This window comes from Catharus ustulatus, chromosome 26 (genome assembly GCF_009819885.2).
Source record: "Catharus ustulatus isolate bCatUst1 chromosome 26, bCatUst1.pri.v2, whole genome shotgun sequence".
In the NCBI taxonomy this organism is placed as follows: domain Eukaryota; kingdom Metazoa; phylum Chordata; class Aves; order Passeriformes; family Turdidae; genus Catharus; species Catharus ustulatus.
Genome location: NC_046246.1, coordinates 3,356,432 through 3,373,577, shown reverse-complemented (window position 1 = coordinate 3,373,577; position 17,146 = coordinate 3,356,432). Strand labels below are relative to the sequence as shown.

Sequence of the window (17,146 nt, the reverse complement as noted above, 5' to 3'; positions counted from 1 at the left end):
CTGTTCCCCCCATGGCATGGAATGTATTGCTCAAAAGATGAGGAAACCATCCTGCAGATTCTGAGTTAATGGAATTCTGTCCAGTGAATAACACCAGGTTTTTCAGCAGGGAAAATGAAGCTTTTTCCTGTGCAGTGGAGTTCCTGACAAAGGATCTCTGTGCATCCAGCAGTTGCTTCTCCAGTTCAGCTCAAGTTGAACTGCAGGAGTTGGAGCAGTGAGGTTCCCATCCATGATCCATGTGGCTCCCTTGGCTCTCAGATGGAGGCAGAAAGTTCTCTGTGTCTCTGGACATTTTTGGTGAGTTGGGTTTGACTCCAGTTTTGGTGAATAAACAAATGAAGCTGGTTCAGCAAACCCATTTATTGATTTATTTGTTTAAAGACATGTATTTTACAGTGATGCCATGGAGACAACACCACAACAGGGTTATTTAGTGCATGGAAAGAGAGCATTCACATGTGTGTGAGTTGAGGTGACATCACCCAGCTAAGGACATCTCAGCTTGGACTGGAGAGCTCAGTGTGCAGTCCATGTTGGTCAAAGGCAAAATGTTCCTAAATTCATAACTGAACCAGCTCTCTAGGAGTGGGAGTAAGCACAATTCTTGAGCTGACTCAAAAAAAAAAAAAAAGAAAAGAAATTGGATTTTTTTTTTATATTTCTTCTCCTAATTGTACTAAAACAATTTAGTTTTAAAATCACCCCTACTGAAAAAATCTTGGATATTCTTAATATGCATCTTAAACTTCCTGTTGCCTTTGTCCTTTTTTCTTCCCATTTTGCCCTGAAAAAAGGAAGAAAGTAGGGGAAAGGCTACAACAGAAAAGTTCATCAGTTTTTCTAATAATCCCTAGAGTTCTCTAAAATAGGTTCTGTTGATTTATTACATGCAGTTTAGTTTTGAAATAGTTGTGCTAATAGTGCCAGGAGTTACTGTAGGGAATCAAGTCATTACCAGAGCCTCATGCAGCAAACTTTCCTAATGCATTCTCTTTTGTTTAATCTTCTCTGAGAACTCGGTGGGGACACGGCACCAGGAGGGAGGCACAGCGACAGAGCTGAGCTGCACCAATGCTTCACTGGTGGTGCCAGTAAAAGTGGAAGGGAAAATGGTTCTGCTCATGAGCAATGCCATGGCACAAACAAAATAGTAGAAAATAGAGCAAGATTGGATCACTGTGCCGGGAAGCTTTCAGAAATCATATGAACATGATCCCTAAACAACTTAAAGGATGACTTTTAAGAACCTCTTTCTCCCCCTGCTTGGTATGCTGGTCATTTATCATTGTGCTGAAATGGAATCCCCTTTCAAAGATGTAACAGCTTCTTGTTTACTTAAACACAAAGTGGACGATAGGCTGAAAGGTTTTTCTTCCAGCAGAGCAGTCACGGAGGGTTTGGTACAGCTCTGGAACCAAAACAACTGTGCAGCCTCCACGTCCTGCACCGAGCCAAGGCAGCCCTGTGGTGGCTGGGTGAGGGGGGTCAGGGTGTCCTGTGCCACAGCTGAGTCACCATGGGCAGCAGGAGCCACAGGAGAGAACCAGGGCTGTGGTGTGACCCTCAGATGGACAGGGAGCTCTCTCCAGGCCACCCTGCACACCTGTTGGCTCACTCTGCCCTCCAAAACCACAGAGCAGAGTGGTGTGGAAGTGAGTACAGCGAAGATTGGATTCACCAGGGTTAGCCTGGGGTGAGGTTTCCCCTGACCTTTGTCCCACCAGGGCTCCAGCAGCACATCCCTGACCCACCCTGGGCACATCTCTGGGAGCCACCACCATCCCTTGGGACCAGAGAGCTCCTGCTGAGCTCTCGAGAAATGAAATGTGTCTCTAAACATATTTATACAGAGAAAGCACATTTTACAATGCCAGGGCAGTGAGTGGTGAGGCACCCTGTGGCACTGCTGAAGGAGCAGCTCCCTGAGCAGAGCAGTCAGTGAACCCGCACGTCCCACGCAGGGCTCGCCAGGTCCGTCCTGCACAGTCCTTGTCCCAGTTCCTCTGCTCAGGTGTCAGCTCTTGCAGAGCAGGAGAATCCAGGAAATTCCAGCCAGTGGGATGCAGACAAGTAGTTTCTACCCAATTAAAAATTTTCTTTCTCTTCTGCAGGACTTGAGCTGTGCCTTCCCTCTCCCACCTGCCTCCCTCCTGCAGCAGGACCGGCTGTCCCCAGCCCGGGATTGTCCCACAGCTGTCTGAGCTGAGTCACAATATTTCAGCAACCTGTGGTTTGTTTTAACCTTTATTTCCTCAATTTGCTGAGTGTTAAGCAGATCCTTCAGTGGGGATTTCCTCGGGGCTCAGTGGGGTGCAGCTGGGTCCCTCTCACAGGAGGGCTGGCAGAATTTTCTGGGATTTTCTTAAAGCTTTGGTGAGTTTTCCTTCCACAAGTGAGTCTCTGTCCTGTGGGACACCAGCCTCCATAGGGGCCAAGGTATGAACCACACACTCAGGAAGCTGGTTGTCATTTTGGTTTTTTTGTTGTTTTTTTTTTTTTTAATTTGAAATAATTCTTTGAAGCAGATTCAGGGCTGATACCACTGACCTCTTATCACAAACTTTTAACATGTATTCGCAGTGATAAAGTCATACAGCTTAAAACACAAAGGGGTGAGGGAAGAGAAAGAGGCCACTGCTGTGTGTGTCTGGGTGCCAGGTCAGGGAAAGTGGCCATGTGGGTTCAGTCTCATCCCCTGGCACAGTGGGGCTGTGCTGGGGCCACGTGCTTGGCCTTCCATCATGAAATCAATCCCATATCTGGGTCCTTCACTGGCTCATGCTCCACCTCTCCTCCCTGCAGTGTCCCCAGAGAGCCCTGGGGCTGTGTGCTGTGCCTCCTGTGTGCTCCCACTCCTCAGCAGGTTCTTCCACAGCCCTGGCAGGGTGTGTGTGCAGCCTCCTTTAGTTCTGAGTGTGGCCTCTGTCAGTCCGTGGGTCAGCCTGGGGTGTATGTCAGTCTCTGGACACGTGTACATGGTGTGCAGTGCTCTGTTCAATAAAGCTTTCATATACATAGCAGCAGTGGAGTCTTGCCATCAGTGACACACAGGGACAGCTACTGGGCAGGGCTGGCGGCCGTGGCGGCCACAGCGGCCCCTCTCTGTTTGTTCTTCCTCCTCTTGGTGCCAGACTTTGTGTCTTTGGTGTCTTTCCGATTTCTATTCCCATTGTCTTGCTTTCCTTGCTCTTCCTTTTTCTTCCTTTTCCCTGCAGTAAACAAAGAGAGAGAGTGAGATGGAGGAAGGCACTGGGGAACAGACTGACCCCGTCCCCACTCAGAACCCTTCCCTTCAGAACACCCAGCACAGCTGCAATCCTTTCCATTCTGTAACCAGATAACCAAACCACCATTCATCCTGAAAACACCCTAATTCCTGGGAAATAAAGAGAGGAGAGGAGAGGAGAGGAGAGGAGAGGAGAGGAGAGGAGAGGAGAGGAGAGGAGAGGAGAGGAGAGGAGAGGAGAGGAGAGGAGAGGAGAGGAGAGGAGAGGAGAGGAGAGGAGAGGAGAGGAGAGGAGAGGAGAGGAGAGGAGAGGAGAGGAGAGGAGAGGAGAGGAGAGGAGAGGAGAGGAGAGGAGAGGAGAGGAGAGGAGAGGAGAGGAGAGGAGAGGAGAGGAGAGGAGAGGAGAGGAGAGGAGAGGAGAGGAGAGGAGAGGAGAGGAGAGGAGAGGAGAGGAGAGGAGAGGAGAGGAGAGGAGAGGAGAGGAGAGGAGAGGAGAGGAGAGGAGAGGAGAGGAGAGGAGAGGAGAGGAGAGGAGAGGAGAGGAGAGGAGAGGAGAGGAGAGGAGAGGAGAGGAGAGGAGAGGAGAGGAGAGGAGAGGAGAGGAGAGGAGAGGAGAGGAGAGGAGAGGAGAGGAGAGGAGAGGAGAGGAGAGGAGAGGAGAGGAAAAAGACTCTTCCAAGTGCCATCACATCCATATCCCCTGCACTTCAGAGGAGGCAGGAGCTGCACAGCCCATTTGTGACCCTGCACAATTGGCTGACTACCTGTGCCTGACCCTTACAGGGTGTAGGGGATGATGGAGAGACCCCCAGCTCTGCTCACCTTCGGGGCACTGGCTCTTCTGCACCGTGCACCGCCGCACCTCCGTGGTTGGTGGGCACAGGGACACGTCCCCAGAGGGAGCCTGCAGAATCCGCCGTGTCCGGTCCTCGTTGCCCTTCTTGAAGCCACAGAGCTTCCTTTTCTTGGAGCAGGGCCCCCACGGCCCCCACTCACTCATTTCACATTGTGCTGCCAGATAACAAGACAGCCCAGCTGTAACTCCTGCTCCACCAGCTCAGGCCATCCCAGAGCCCACCACTGCATCTCTCCCCAAATTTAGGCTGCAAGGACGTGTGTCCTTCCCTAAACCCCCCAGCTCCCCTTCCCTGCCACACCACACCAACTCTGGGTCACAGTTCACAAACAGCAGAGGCTGCTCCCCATTCAGGGGTGCCCAGAGGGCTCTGCCCCATAAGGGCTGTGCTGTCACCTCCTTGACAGGGGTACAATGAGGGGCTCACCATCTGACCCCCTGCAGCATCACCCACTGCTTACCAGGACTGCTGCACTCCATGGTGCCGTTGGCAGCAGCGTAGCCTTCGGGGCATGTGACGTAACATCTCCCTTTGTGCAAATACAAACCTTCCTTACATTTTGTGCAAAAGTTTCGACTGAAACAGGACTCACAGTTCTCAATTTTGCATTCTGGGGGGAAAAAAAAAAAAAAAACAAACCAAACACCAAAGCCATCATGTAGTCCGATGTGAACAAAACACTCAAGAAGCTCCACAGTGCCAACCAGAGCCCAGTCCTGGCTGCCAGGGGTCTCACAGCAGCCAGGCCATGTCTCTGAGCATACTGCCACTCAGAAGTGAGATTTCTTTGCTCTCACAGCCAGCAACAGCCACTGCCAGGACAGAATCAGGCGGGGTGGGAAAGTTTTGGGTGGTGTTCAGCTGAGCATCAGTCAGCCACAGGGGACGTGCAAAGGATACAGTCCCAGCTCCAGCTGCAGCTGCAGGACAGGCTGCATGGAAAGGGAGCTGGATGGAAACCTGGCCATGAGGGTGCTGTGCATGGACCTGCCAGGGGAGTGAGTGTGTGTTTCTACATCCAGCTTTTTCTGCTCCTCTGGCTGCAAGATGCAAGCCAAGGATTTCATTCAGAGCTGCCTGAGTCTGGTGAGCAGCAGAGCAGGAAAAGAGGCACTGAATGCCTGAAAGGATTTCCCTCTTCCCAAAGGCTGCCAGTTTGGCAACCCGTATAACAAAACTGCCCAGAGGTCCTGCAAGATCCCACGGCCACAGCATGCCCGTGCAGTGCTGAGTAGGGCTCTTTGCCGTGCTCAGCTCTGCCTCAGCCCTTCCACACAGCCACAGCCCCTCCAGCCCCTGAGAAGAGGCAGGTGCTGCCCTGCAGAGCACTGCCACCTGCCCTGCAGAGCACTGCCACCTGCCCTGCCCCTTCCCTCCCAGCCCACACTCACTGATGCACTTGTTCATGTCCGTATTGCGAAGGCCAAAGTATCCCAGCGGACAAGAGGGCAGGCAAATCCCAATTTGTCGGATATCGTTCCGCTCCAGGAGGATGAAGAGTTTGGGGGAACACCTCAGGCACCCATTGAACTCAGAGCACAGGTCACAGCCTCTGGCACAGCCCTGACTCAGCTCGGTGCTGACTGGAAGAGCAGGATAGAGGCAGTGGTTAGTGCTGGGCTCTGCAGGCACCAGCTGGGACCCCAAACCACTGGCACCACCGGCAGGAGGGGCAGGAACTGGCACCAGAGCAAGGCCAGGGTCCTGCAGCACTGACACACTTGCAGCACAGCTCTGGCCAGACACCATGACCCCATCCCCAAAGGCCATGGCTTTGCCAAGCACAGGCACCAGAGTCACAGGAGCAGCCACCAGCCGTGCCCAGAGCCCCAGCACTGTCCACCCCAGCACTGTCCACCCCAGCTCTGTCCACCCCAGCTCTGTCCACCCCAGCACTGTCCACCCCAGCACTGTCCACCCCAGCTCTGTCCATCCCAGCACTGTCCACCCCAGCACTGTCCACCTCAGCACTGTCCACCCCAGCCCTGATGCCCGTGTGGGGCAGGCACTAACCATGGGCATGTGCCCAGCCCCTCCTGCTGCCTTCCTGCTTGCAGCTGGCAGTGCCTCCATGCCAAGGACCAGAGCACATGGCCCTGGAGTGAAACTGTTCCACTAATTCCATCCCTGCTGCATCCCAGGCTGGATCTCACTCTGACTCTGCCTATGTTAAATTCTCTCTGGCAGTCGGGAGGTGTCACTGCCCCCAAAATAGAGATGTGTTCTCAGCTCCTACATTCAGTCCAAGAAAAATACTCAATCCCATGTCTTGAGAGTTTTCTGCTTTTAATTATCATATAAAATGCTGCTTGTTTTGAAACCAATTGCATTCTTTGCAGACTAGAATGCAGGTTATTTTTATTAGTTTATTATGCAAGCCATGTCCTTGTTTATAGAAAAACTGTGTATTTAAAAGATGCATTCTTTTAAATACTGTGTTTACTACACTTCAAAAGCAAGTGTAGAGCAGCATAGTGCTCACGTGCCAGGACTAGAGGTGAGAAAGCTGCCCTGCCCCCAGCATGACCCAAGAGCTGCCCTGTCCCCAGCTATGACTCAAGAGCTGCCCTGTCCCCCACCATGACCCAGAGCTGCCCTGTCCCCCACCATGACCCAGAGCTGCCCTGTCCCCAGCTATGACCCAGAGCTGTCCTGTCCTCCTCAATGATCCAAGAGCTGCCCTGTCCCCCAGCAATGACGCAGAGCTGCCCTGTCCCCCACCCTGACCCAAGGGTTGTCCTGTCCCCAGCTATGACCCAAGAGCTCTCTTGTCCCCAGCAATGACCCAAGAGCTGCCCTGTCCCCAGCTATGACCCAGAGCTGTCCTGTCCTTCTCCATGACCCAAGAGCTGCCCTGTCCCCCACCATGACCCAAGAGCTGCCCTGTCCTTCTCCATGACCCAAGAGCTGCCCTGTCCCCCCAGCATGACCCAAGAGCTGCCCTGTCCCCCACCATGACCCAAGAGCTGCCCTGTTCTTCTCCATGACCCAAGAGCTGCCCTGTCCCCCAGCTATGACCCAAGAGCTGCCCTGTCCCATGACCCAAGAGCTGCCCTGTCCCCACCATGACCCAAGAGCTGTCCTGTCCCCCCACCATGACCCAAGAGCTGCCCTGTCCCCCCACCATGACCTGGCAGCCCCCACAGCCTGCCCCAGCCCCGTTGCCATCACCAGGCAGGTGGGCTTGGAGGCTGCTTCAGCCTTGGGAAGAGACACTGAAGGCAGGGGGGTCCTCAGCCCCCAGCTGCCAGGAAAGGTCACTGGCCTGGATTGGGACCCCCTTGGCACTGTGGGCCCTGCCCCCTCTACACAGAGACCCCCAGGGATCCACCCCATCCCTCCCACAGCGCTGGGCCCTGGTGCCAAGCTCTGCATCCATGACAAGGGTATGAACTGGGCCCTCACTGGAAATTGCCTTTATAGCATTAGCCATGACGTCAGCTTTTCCTTGTTCTCCCAGGGCTCAGCAGTCCCAGTTTCAATATAAAATCAATTTTATATAATTTAATTTAAAACAGTTTTAATGTAAAACAGTTCTAAAATGCGCTTACATAAAGGAGGGCAAACTGTGGCTGCTCTTGTGCCAATTCTGCTCTGCACGAGCCCCACCAGGGACCCCCTGGGCTGGAGGCAGGACTGACCCCCCCCTGTGACCTCAGGGGACACTGCTCTCGGAGCTGTGGCAGGTCAGGGGACATGGGGAGCAGGACTGGGGGATCTCTGTGGGCACCACAGACCCTGTGTTGTAAACACATTCACACCAGCATGACCAGCATCACGAGGGGAAGTAGAGAAGAAAAGCATTTCATACATACTTCGTCTTTGCCTCTTGCCCTTCACCACTTTGCTGCTGCCTGTTAGATCCATCGAGCTTAGAAAAACCACCACCACAAGCAGTCCAAGCTGCATAGTAACTCTCCAGCGCTGCAGCCCCTCCGTCCTGGGGTGGTTGGGGGCGCGTGCTCCACAGCTGGGGTCTCTGCTGCCGCTAAATCGTCTCGGGTGGGATCAGAGCTGAGAGTCTGTGCACAGAGCCGGGTCTCGGACCATATCCACAAACTACAGCAGCAGCAGCGAGATTAGGTAGCAGGTAACATGGCTCTACCTTCATCCCTGTCAGCAGTGCAGGAGCTCGGCCCCAGTCCCATCGGGCGTTAGCTGCTCCCAGTTCCCAGGTACACTGGCAGGAACTGCAAAAAAGAGGAGAACAGGTTAACTCGACAGACAGCACCACTCCCACAATGGCTGGGGGTGAGCACAGGGGTTGTGGGGTGCACTGGGGGTGCTGGCAGATAGTGGCACCTGGAGTGATGTGGGGAGAACTGAGCTCCAGCCTCATCTGTAAGTCCCTGTTGCTAATAATCAGCACCCGTCAAAATGCTCAGAGCATCTCAGCCATCTGCCAGTGCTGCAAACAGTAGTTATAGCTGGAACTTGTTTAAAACAGAGCCAGACCCCTGGGCTGCCCTCCCCAATGGCAGATGGCTGCTGCGGGTGCCAGGCACACAAGATGTTTCCCATCGAGTGGGCACCTCTGGGGCTGGTAGTCAAGCCTAGCAGAGCCTGCAGTGAGCCTGCAGTGATCCCCAGCCAGGGCTGGGGCTGTCTGGGGACGGGGTGGGATCCTCCCCGAGCTGCCCAAAACGCTGTGTTTCTGCTCTGAGGGAATTTCCAAACCTCCCATCTCCCGTTCCCCGAAGCACAGGGCAGGGTCACGCTGTCTGCACAGGGCTGAGCGCGGGAGCTGCCGGGCTGTCTGTGCCCCAGGGCCCCCGGCAGGGACAGCCCAGAGTGGGGCAGGGAGGCTAGAATGGGGCAGCGAGCCCAGAGTGGGGCAGCGAGCCCCGCTGCAATGGGGCAGCGAGCCTGGCTGCATTGGGGCACTGAGCCCAGCTGCAATGGTGCACTGAGCCCGGCTGCACTGGGGCAGTGAGCCCAGAGTGGGGCAGTGAGCCCGGCTGCATTGGGGCACTGAGCCCAGCTGCAATGGGGCACTGAGCCCGGCTGCATTGGGGCAGCAACCCCAGAGTGGGGCACTGAGCCATGCTGCACTGGTGCACTAAGCCTGGCTGCAATGGTACACTGAGCCTGGCTGCAATGGTATAATAAGCCTGGCTGCACTGGGGCACTGAGCCCAGCTGCAATGGTGCACTGAGCCTGGCTGCACTGGGACAGCAACCCCAGAGTGGGGCACTGAGCCATGCTGCACTGGTACACTAAGCCTGGCTGCACTGGGGCATTGAGCCCGGCTGCAATGGTACACTGAGCCCAGCTGCAATGGTGCACTGAGCCTGGCTGCACTGGGGCACTGAGCCTGGCTGCATTGGGGCAGTGAGCCCAGCTGCAATGGTGCACTGAGCCTGGCTGCACTGTGGCACTGAGCCCAGCTGCAATGGTACACTAAGTCTAGCTGCACTGGGGCCCTGAGCCCAGCTGCAATGGTACACTGAGCCTGGCTGCACTGATGCACTGAGCCCGGCTGCAATGGGGCAGCCAGCCCAGCTGCACTGGGGCACTGAGCCCAGAGTGGTGCACTGAGCCCAGCTGCACTGGGGCACTGAGCCCAGCTGCACTGGGGCACTGAGCCTGGCTGCACTGGGGCAGCCAGCCCCACTGTCAGTGCTGCACTGCCCTCACCAAGCCGTGGTGCAGGGTGACCCAAGGTGCATGGCAGGACAGAGCAGTGAGATGGCAGCACCAGCCAGACAGGCTGGGCAGCAAACCAATGGCTCTGCATGAACTTGATGAGCTCATGAGGAGAGAGAAGGAAGCCCAGCCAGCACCCAGGACTCCACATGTTCCATCCTTTCCTGAGAGTGCCCAAGCCCTCACTCCAGCTGGCTGCTGACAGGACATTTTCCCTGTAGTTTTCAAGTGGTTTTCCCTGTGCCCGGTGCAAAAGAAGGGCAAGTCCCACACTGCACCAAGAGATCTGGCACTGCCAAGCCAGGCCCCACTCCTCTCTGCAGCTGGCACAGCAAAGCTCTGCCAACGGCGGACATTGTGCTGGAATAAAGGCGACAACATTTGTTCTGTGAAGTCAAATGAAACAGAAAATTGTTTTAATCCCTTTATAATAACTGCGCAATCACCAATGCCCCAAACAACTGGTGGCGACAGTGCTGGAAGTGAGCCCAGCCTCAGCCTGGGCTGGGCCAGTCCCCTCCCTGGCCCACCCTGGCTCGGGGACCTGCTGAAGGGCCACTGCCCCAGCCCACCTGAGGGCAGCTATGGCCACCCAGCAGAACACCTGGAGGGAGGGGACAGCCCAGCAGCTGCTGCAGGGAGGTGTGACCCAGGTACAGCTGGGTTTTGCACAGCACATGGCTCGGACACTGAGCTGTGCCAGGTGTGGCTCACCTGTGGTGGCAGAGCTGGCACCCACTGGGCACCATCCCACTGTCCCCCCGCCCTGGTGGCTCTGAACTTTTCACCGTGGCCCTGCTGCGGCTGCCGGGGCAGGAGCCCAGCGCTCCCCATGTGCTTGTCGTTACAGCCTACGGGCCGTCCGCAGGATTTTCAAATAAATAATTAGTCACTTGTGTAAACACCAACTTGTTCTGCACTTCCAAGCCTGTTTGCTGCAAGCTGCTTTATAAACACTGTCAAGTGCTTAAGCTGGGACTGTTTACGGAGCTGTGCAGAGCGGGGATCCCTGCAGTTCTGCACTTGTGCGGGGAGCTGGGCAGCGATCGGGTCGGGTCGGGAGGGTCCCTCCGGACAGGTGGTGTGGGACAGTCCGGCCATAGGACCCTGGGGATGTGAGCAGCGCTGTCAACACAGCCCAAAGTGTCCCCGAGTGTCCGGGGGGAGCGCGGTGTGCCCGCTCCGCTGCCCCCGATATTTAATTACGGCTTTGGCGTCCGCAGGAAGCACACGCCGTGTTTACACAACACTCACACATTGGGCACAGTCCCCCGGCGTGGGGACAGCAGCAGGGATGGATGTCCGGAGGGAGCAAACACAGCCCCCGTGTGCCAAAAACCAGCGTGAAGCCCGTGCCACCAGCGCACACCCCATTTCTGGGGGCTGGGAAGTGCCATGGGAAACCTTGAGACCCCGGCACAAACCGAGCGAGCACACGCTTTTTCCTCCTTGCTTTCTAAAACAGAGCCTGGGCTTGGCCACAGCTGCTGCCACTGGCATTCTAGGTGCTGCAGAGTCAGTGTCTTGGCAGGTCACACACGATCCACAGGTCTCCAAATCCCCCCCGTGAGCACCTGGGGGTCTGTGCTGAGCTGGCTGGCTGGGCTCCCAGCTCTTCCCACCCTCACTGCAGGACACGAGTTATGGTTCTTTCTGTTACTGCAGCCATCAGTCAAGCTCAGGTTGCTACAAACAATTTCCAGTCTAAACATTAGCAGGATTTATGCCATTATCCCATCTACAGGAAGAATTTGGGGTAACCTGAATTGCTCTGAATTCATTTATGGAGAGACCTGGCCCCTGAATCTCAGATGGCACTAAGCCTTGTTTGCAATTCAATCAGGATAAATTAGTCCTTGGGAGCTCCAATACAAACCAGAAAATGTAAACCATCCAGATAATTTGCCATTAGTCCTCCTACACACAAGGTGAGAAAGACTGACATTATATCCCGAGGATATTCGAGACCTAATCCACAATAACTGAATTGCTGATATATTGCCTCTCGCTGAATGTACCAGGGATCTGAAATGTAAACAGGCTCTCCAAAGGTTTACTGAGCCTTGGAGAGAAGGACCAGATGCTAGAGGCAGGACAAACCTGGTTATAGCAGCAATAGGAATGAACCCCTGGGAACTGCCAACAACCCGCTGGGCACCAGCTGTGAGGGGGGGAATTTGGGTTTCCAGGTCCCAGCACTGGATACAGAATTTGAATTTCCTCTTGGTAGTCACTGAGGGGTGTGGATATGCACAAACTGGCTTCCTGCAGGAGGAGTCATGGTTTCACAGGGTCTCACTTGGGTTAGCTTGGTCCCACATCTCCCAGCCCTGCACCAGGGGACAGCACCCAGGACACCACTCCCAGCCCCAGGACAGAGCTGTGGGTGGCAGCAGCAGCTCCACACTCCCAGCTGATTCCCCAGAGCCTTGGTGGAGCTTTCAACAGGCCCCTCAAACACCAGTGATGGCACCTGGTGATCACTGTCCCTGCTCCACAGGCACACAGGGATGTGCCCACGCTGCCTGACCCCACTGTCTGCTACTTCCATGAGCTGGTGACCCCATGGCAGAGCTCCCTGCCTTCCTGCCATGGGAGGGAAGGGCTGAGGGGGCAGGTTTGGGCCCTGGTTCCCTTTGGGAAACTCCCTCTCTTCTGCTGTGCCCCCCAGGGCTGTTTTCCTGTCGGCAGGGCTAATGCTCCAGGAGCAGCACTGTGAAACCCTCCTCACTGGAAGGTCCCACCACGCTTGGCTCGGCCATCACAGCTGCCACAGGGTGTCTCACGTGCCTCTGGCAAACATTTCTGCACATGCACAGGCAGAGCCACTTTGTTCTGCTTAATCCTTGAAGCAATAAAAGACGGCTGCATTAAGTCAAATTTCCGAACCAGAAGGTCTTCATTTGATATTAGATCCCAGTGCCAAGTTCTGCAAAATCCCCAACCCATAAACTTCACTGAAAAAATAAAATAATAAAGCCCAATCTGGCAGCAGAGCCATCCACAGCATTGTTGAGGTCTGACTTCTTCCACCAGCTCCTGCACTGCATTCCCCGGGTCTGTGACCCCTGGTGGGGAATACACTGAGGAGAGGCTGCTGCTCACAGCCACCCCTCTGCCCTGACCTGGCACTGGGGGCTGCTCTGGGGGCCAGCAGCACCTCAGCTCCTGCAGCTCCTGCAGCTGCAGCCCTGGCTCCTCACCCTCCTGCGCAGTGCCCTGCAGTAGCTGCTCCAAGAAGCGCTGTGATCCACAGTGCCACAGGCCTCCCTCCAGGAGTGCTTGTGCTGCAGCGCTGTAAAACATCAGGAAATGTTTTACAGGGGGATTCCCATGGCCCTCATGCCAAGGCAGAGGCAGCACACTGCTCTGGAGAAGGAGGAGGCAGAGCCCTGAGGCAGGCTGCAGGATCCATGCCTGCTGCTTCTCCACGGAACCAGAGCAGCGTCTGGAGCTGCACTGGAATCATCCTGGCAGGCACAGCTCTGTGCCTGGGGAGCTGACTGCAGTCATGGGGGCAGCAGGCCTGTGTCTAAGTACAACTCAGGTGGCTTTGAGCCTCCTTCAGATCAGTAACTCTCACCAGAACAAGCAAATTTCAGACCAGGAAACAGAACAGCCGGTTCAGGGTAGCACAGAGCAGGGCTCTTCCCCCAAAAGGGCTCCCTAAAGGCCCCTTGCAGGGCAGGGACACGCTCAGCAGGTGCCCCAGGAGGTGTGGGCTGGACACACACCAGGTACAGCCCTGGGATGGGGAGCAGGGGGCTCTGACCCAAACCAGGCAGCACAGTCAGGGGAGCTGAGGCTCATCCTACAGCAAGTGCACACATTCAGCTCAATACACAATTCCCCTCTTATTCCTGTGGAAATGCATGCAAACAAGGGCTTACAGCTCCTTCCACCTCAGACCCTGCCTGCCAGCTTTGTAAACACAAATTTCCAGGCTCACAGGGGCCCGATGAGCCATGAGCTGCTGTGCTGAGCTGCAAAGGCAGAACCAAAGCCTGAAGCCCTGAAGGGCAAAGCCCTGAGCAGCACCTGGGGCTTTCTGCTTGGCCATGTGCACAGGAACCATCTGCCAAGCAGAGCTTCCTGAAGGGATTCCCGGTGCTCTGGCTCTCCCAGACATCACTGCCTGGGAAACCTGAGCCCTGCAGAGCCAGGAGCAGCACCAGCTCCAGCAGCAGAGGAAAACAAACCGGGGAAAATAACCCTCAGCCTCAGCTCTGGATGCGGGGCAGGACAGCAGGAGGGAGTGAGCAGGCAGCCAGGGTGTCCTCCAGACGCTGCCAGCCTGGACTGAGCCCATCCAAACTCTGCCTCTTTGTGGGATGACAGCCCCCTGTCCCACCAGCACAGGGGGGGCACGTTCTGAGCTCGGCAGGCTCAGTGCTCAGGGGGGTTTGCAGTGAAGGACATCCTGCAGCCAGCCCACACTGCCCTGCTGCCTGAGAGCTGGGGAAGCTGCACTGCCCGAGGATCTTCCTGGAGGCAGGTTGGTGCTGGGTAGGACAGGAAACCTGTCGGTATTTGCCAGGTTTTAGGCAGAGACAGGCGCTTGCAAGAGGACACCACATAGGGGAAAGGTCTCTGCAGCCAGTGCCACCTGCATGGTCCCCTCTGTCCCACTCCAGGGCTGTCCCCAGGGACCAGGAGGGTTGAGCTGGCCCCGGCTCTGCTGCTCACCACCCTCCCAACCTCCCAGTCCAGCTGTGCAGCTCACATCCATCTCGGGATGGAAATGGGGGTGTTTGCTCAGCCCAGCTGTGCCAGCTCACATCCATCTCGGGATGGAAATGGGGTTTTTGCTCAGCCCAGCTGTGCCAGCTCACACCCATCTCGGGATGGAAATGGAGGTGTTTGCTCAGCCCAGCTGTCCAGCTCAGACCCATCTCAGGATGGAAATGGGGTGTTTGCTCAGCCCAGCTGTGCCAGCTCAGACCCATCTCGGGATGGAAATGGGGGTGTTTGCTCAGCCCAGCTGTGCCAGCTCAGACCCATCTCAGGATGGAAATGGGGTTTTTGCCCAGCCCAGCTGTGCCGCACACGGTGGCACGGTGCGGGTCCGGGCTGCGCTCGGGGCAGCGCTGGGATCGGAGCTGATGCTCCGGCTCCTCCCTGCCGCGTCCCTCAGGGTGGTGCTGCTGCTCTCGCAGCGGCCGTGCAGGGGCTGGGGAGCTGATCCAGCTCAAACGAGCCTTTTTTCCAGCGTGGTTTCCAGGCATGTTGCAGCACTGGCATTCCCAGCCCCGCCGTGCTGCTGCCATCCTCCCTCCCAGCCCCCACAGCCCTGGATGGAGTCAGGAGTTCAATCATCCACTCCAGGGTCACCAATGGACTTCACACAAAATCTGAGCGTTTTGCAGATGGAGAACCCTCCAGGCAGATGTCTCACTGCGAGTGCCCGGTCCCTGTGGGATCTCAGCACAGACCTGCCCCCCCAAACAGCACTGAGTGCTGGCCCAAGTTCAGAGAGCTCCAGGTGACAGGATTTCTCTGCGTGGGTGCCTGCTGACCCCTGTGCAGAGCTCCACGCCTGCCTTGCCGTGCAGCATTTTCTTCTGCCACTATTACCCTATTTTAATGCCTTTTGCTCCAAGGCGCCTCTTTAAACCCAAACAGCATCACCTGAACCCCCCTCCTGTGTTCCCAGAGCCCTTCACACACATGCCTGATCCTCTCCAGCCCCATCACCGCCACCCACGTCCCGCAGCACTTGGCTCCACCAGCACCAACAGAGTCACCTCGTGTCCCAGCCGAGCCCTGGCTGACCCAGCGCTGCATCCAGCAGCACTTCCCTGCACATCAGCACCAGCTGCTCACACCACGGCTAATTACTGCCATAATCCCAATTAACTATTTCTGCACTGATCCCCCCTTCACAGCCCCACGGAGCCCGTACTCACCCCCAGCGCCCGCCGTGCCCCCATGGGCGCAGCCACAGCAGGGCTGAGACAGCAGCAAATTAACTGTCCTGTCCTCGCATTGCTCTGTCCCTGGGATCAGGGGGAGGGCAGCAGGGCACGGCTGCACCCTGCAGCTGGTCCAGAATCAGCTACGAGCTCCAGCGAGCTGATCCATGTCCCCAGCAGCTCTCCGCGTCCCCGTCCCCAAACGGGAAGAGAACACCGTGGCAGGGGACTCAGAGCAGCCCAGCTTCCCTGCAAGCCCCACACACCTTGGGGAGGGAGGGGAGAAGGGGGATCCCACAGATCGTGCTGTGATTTCGCGCAGCTCTCATTGTCTGAACTCATTATCCACGTTGCACAAGGCGAACCCGCAGTCAGATGCTGACACGGCTCGCGTTCTTCATTACCAGCCCGCATTGCAAAAGCTCCATTGACACAAAACAAGCATGCTTGAAGCCCTTACCTTCAACTTGTCACTCCCTCATCACTGCAGAAAAGACTCTACTGGGTTCTCAGATTTAAAATACTATAAGAACAACTACAAAATTCCTCAGTTCCTCCAGAGAAAGGTACACACACGTTTTCTGTCAAAAAAAATGAAAAATATATTCATGGCGAGTTCATGGAGAAGTCTGGTGCGTTTGGATAGTTTGGTCACTCGTTTTTTAAAGCAGGTTTCTAACGGGGTCCCAGGTTGTGCACAGAGAAACAAACCCTTCTGCGATGTGCAGGATCCCAGCTCGTAAAGATCGCCCAGGCTAATTCCTACTCCATCAGCCCACGCTGCTCCCTGCGTATGCAAAGCAGAAAGTATGTGATCATATCAGAGCTATTTGCACATTAATAAATCCTGGTCTCAATCCGTAGACTCCGTCCCCATCCACCGGGTAGGGGCTTTTTATTATTATTATTACCAGAGTATCCAGCTTTGTAAAGGCATCCAGTGCAAACTCCTGCATGAGGGAATTCCACCCCACTAGTACCACCTCCTAAGACAATATCCAGCCAAAATATTGTGACTGTTGCAAAACCCGGACTGGAGCTCCACAAAGGACCTTCCAGCCTCGCATCCAGAGCCAGCAGGGTCTCAGTAAATTACTGCAGAGTGACACACCATCGAGTTGTCTTTGTAGTCTTTTTTATTTATGACAGTTAATTCCGAGTTATTACTAACATTTTAGTGGTAAGTGGCATATGAAGTCATCAGCTGTCACAACTGCATCTGTTAATAAACATGTCAGATATTAAAAGCAGCTTATTATCCTCTGGAGGGGGGAAGGCATGAAGGCAAGGAGCTCAGAGCCTGCTTGTTTTTCCATTGCTGGCTGCTCGGCAGGAGGAAACGCTCCTGCTCAGGAGAAGAGCATGGCTGTGGTGGGACTGCCTGGGATACCTGCCCTCCAGCACACCTGAGCAGCCTGTGAGCTCTCCTCCCTGTGCTGGCAGCTCCCTTTCCCTCCTGCCCCTGCCCTCCAGCAAGGACGTGTGACAGACCCCGCTCTGTG

At 55.6% G+C, this 17,146-nt stretch overlaps 1 protein-coding gene across 4 annotated transcripts; it reads right to left on the bottom strand.

Moving 5' to 3' along the window:
* Window positions 1–348: 348 nt before the first annotated feature.
* Window positions 349–16,610, bottom strand: RSPO1 (R-spondin 1). 4 transcript variants are annotated; one of them, XM_033080996.1, is made up of 7 exons: window positions 16,356–16,610; window positions 16,105–16,225; window positions 7,902–8,276; window positions 5,478–5,669; window positions 4,547–4,696; window positions 4,052–4,240; window positions 349–3,212 (listed from the first exon to the last, which is right to left on the bottom strand). In XM_033080996.1, exons 3-7 carry the CDS (start codon window positions 7,993–7,995, stop codon window positions 3,061–3,063), a joined length of 777 nt encoding a protein of 258 aa, XP_032936887.1. In that variant the 5' UTR covers window positions 7,996–8,276; window positions 16,105–16,225; window positions 16,356–16,610; the 3' UTR covers window positions 349–3,060. The 4 variants fall into 4 exon arrangements, with proteins under 4 accessions (XP_032936887.1, XP_032936886.1, XP_032936889.1 ...); XM_033080995.1 differs by having other exon boundaries at window positions 16,105–16,431; window positions 16,556–16,604; XM_033080998.1 differs by lacking the exons at window positions 16,105–16,225; window positions 16,356–16,610 and adding an exon at window positions 15,911–15,979.
* Window positions 16,611–17,146: the final 536 nt, after the last annotated feature.

Excerpts from the sequence above, each read along its gene's own strand:
- RSPO1 (XM_033080996.1), bottom strand. The coding sequence starts at position 7,995 with ATGCAGCTTGGACTGCTTGTGGTGGTGGTTTTTCTAAGCTCGATGGAT. Across the intron at positions 4,697-5,477 it reads GGACATGAACAAGTGCATCA|AATGCAAAATTGAGAACTGT; the intron begins GTGAGTGTGGGC and ends TTTTCCCCCCAG. Across the intron at positions 4,241-4,546 it reads CATGGAGTGCAGCAGTCCTG|CACAATGTGAAATGAGTGAG; the intron begins GTAAGCAGTGGG and ends GTTATCTGGCAG.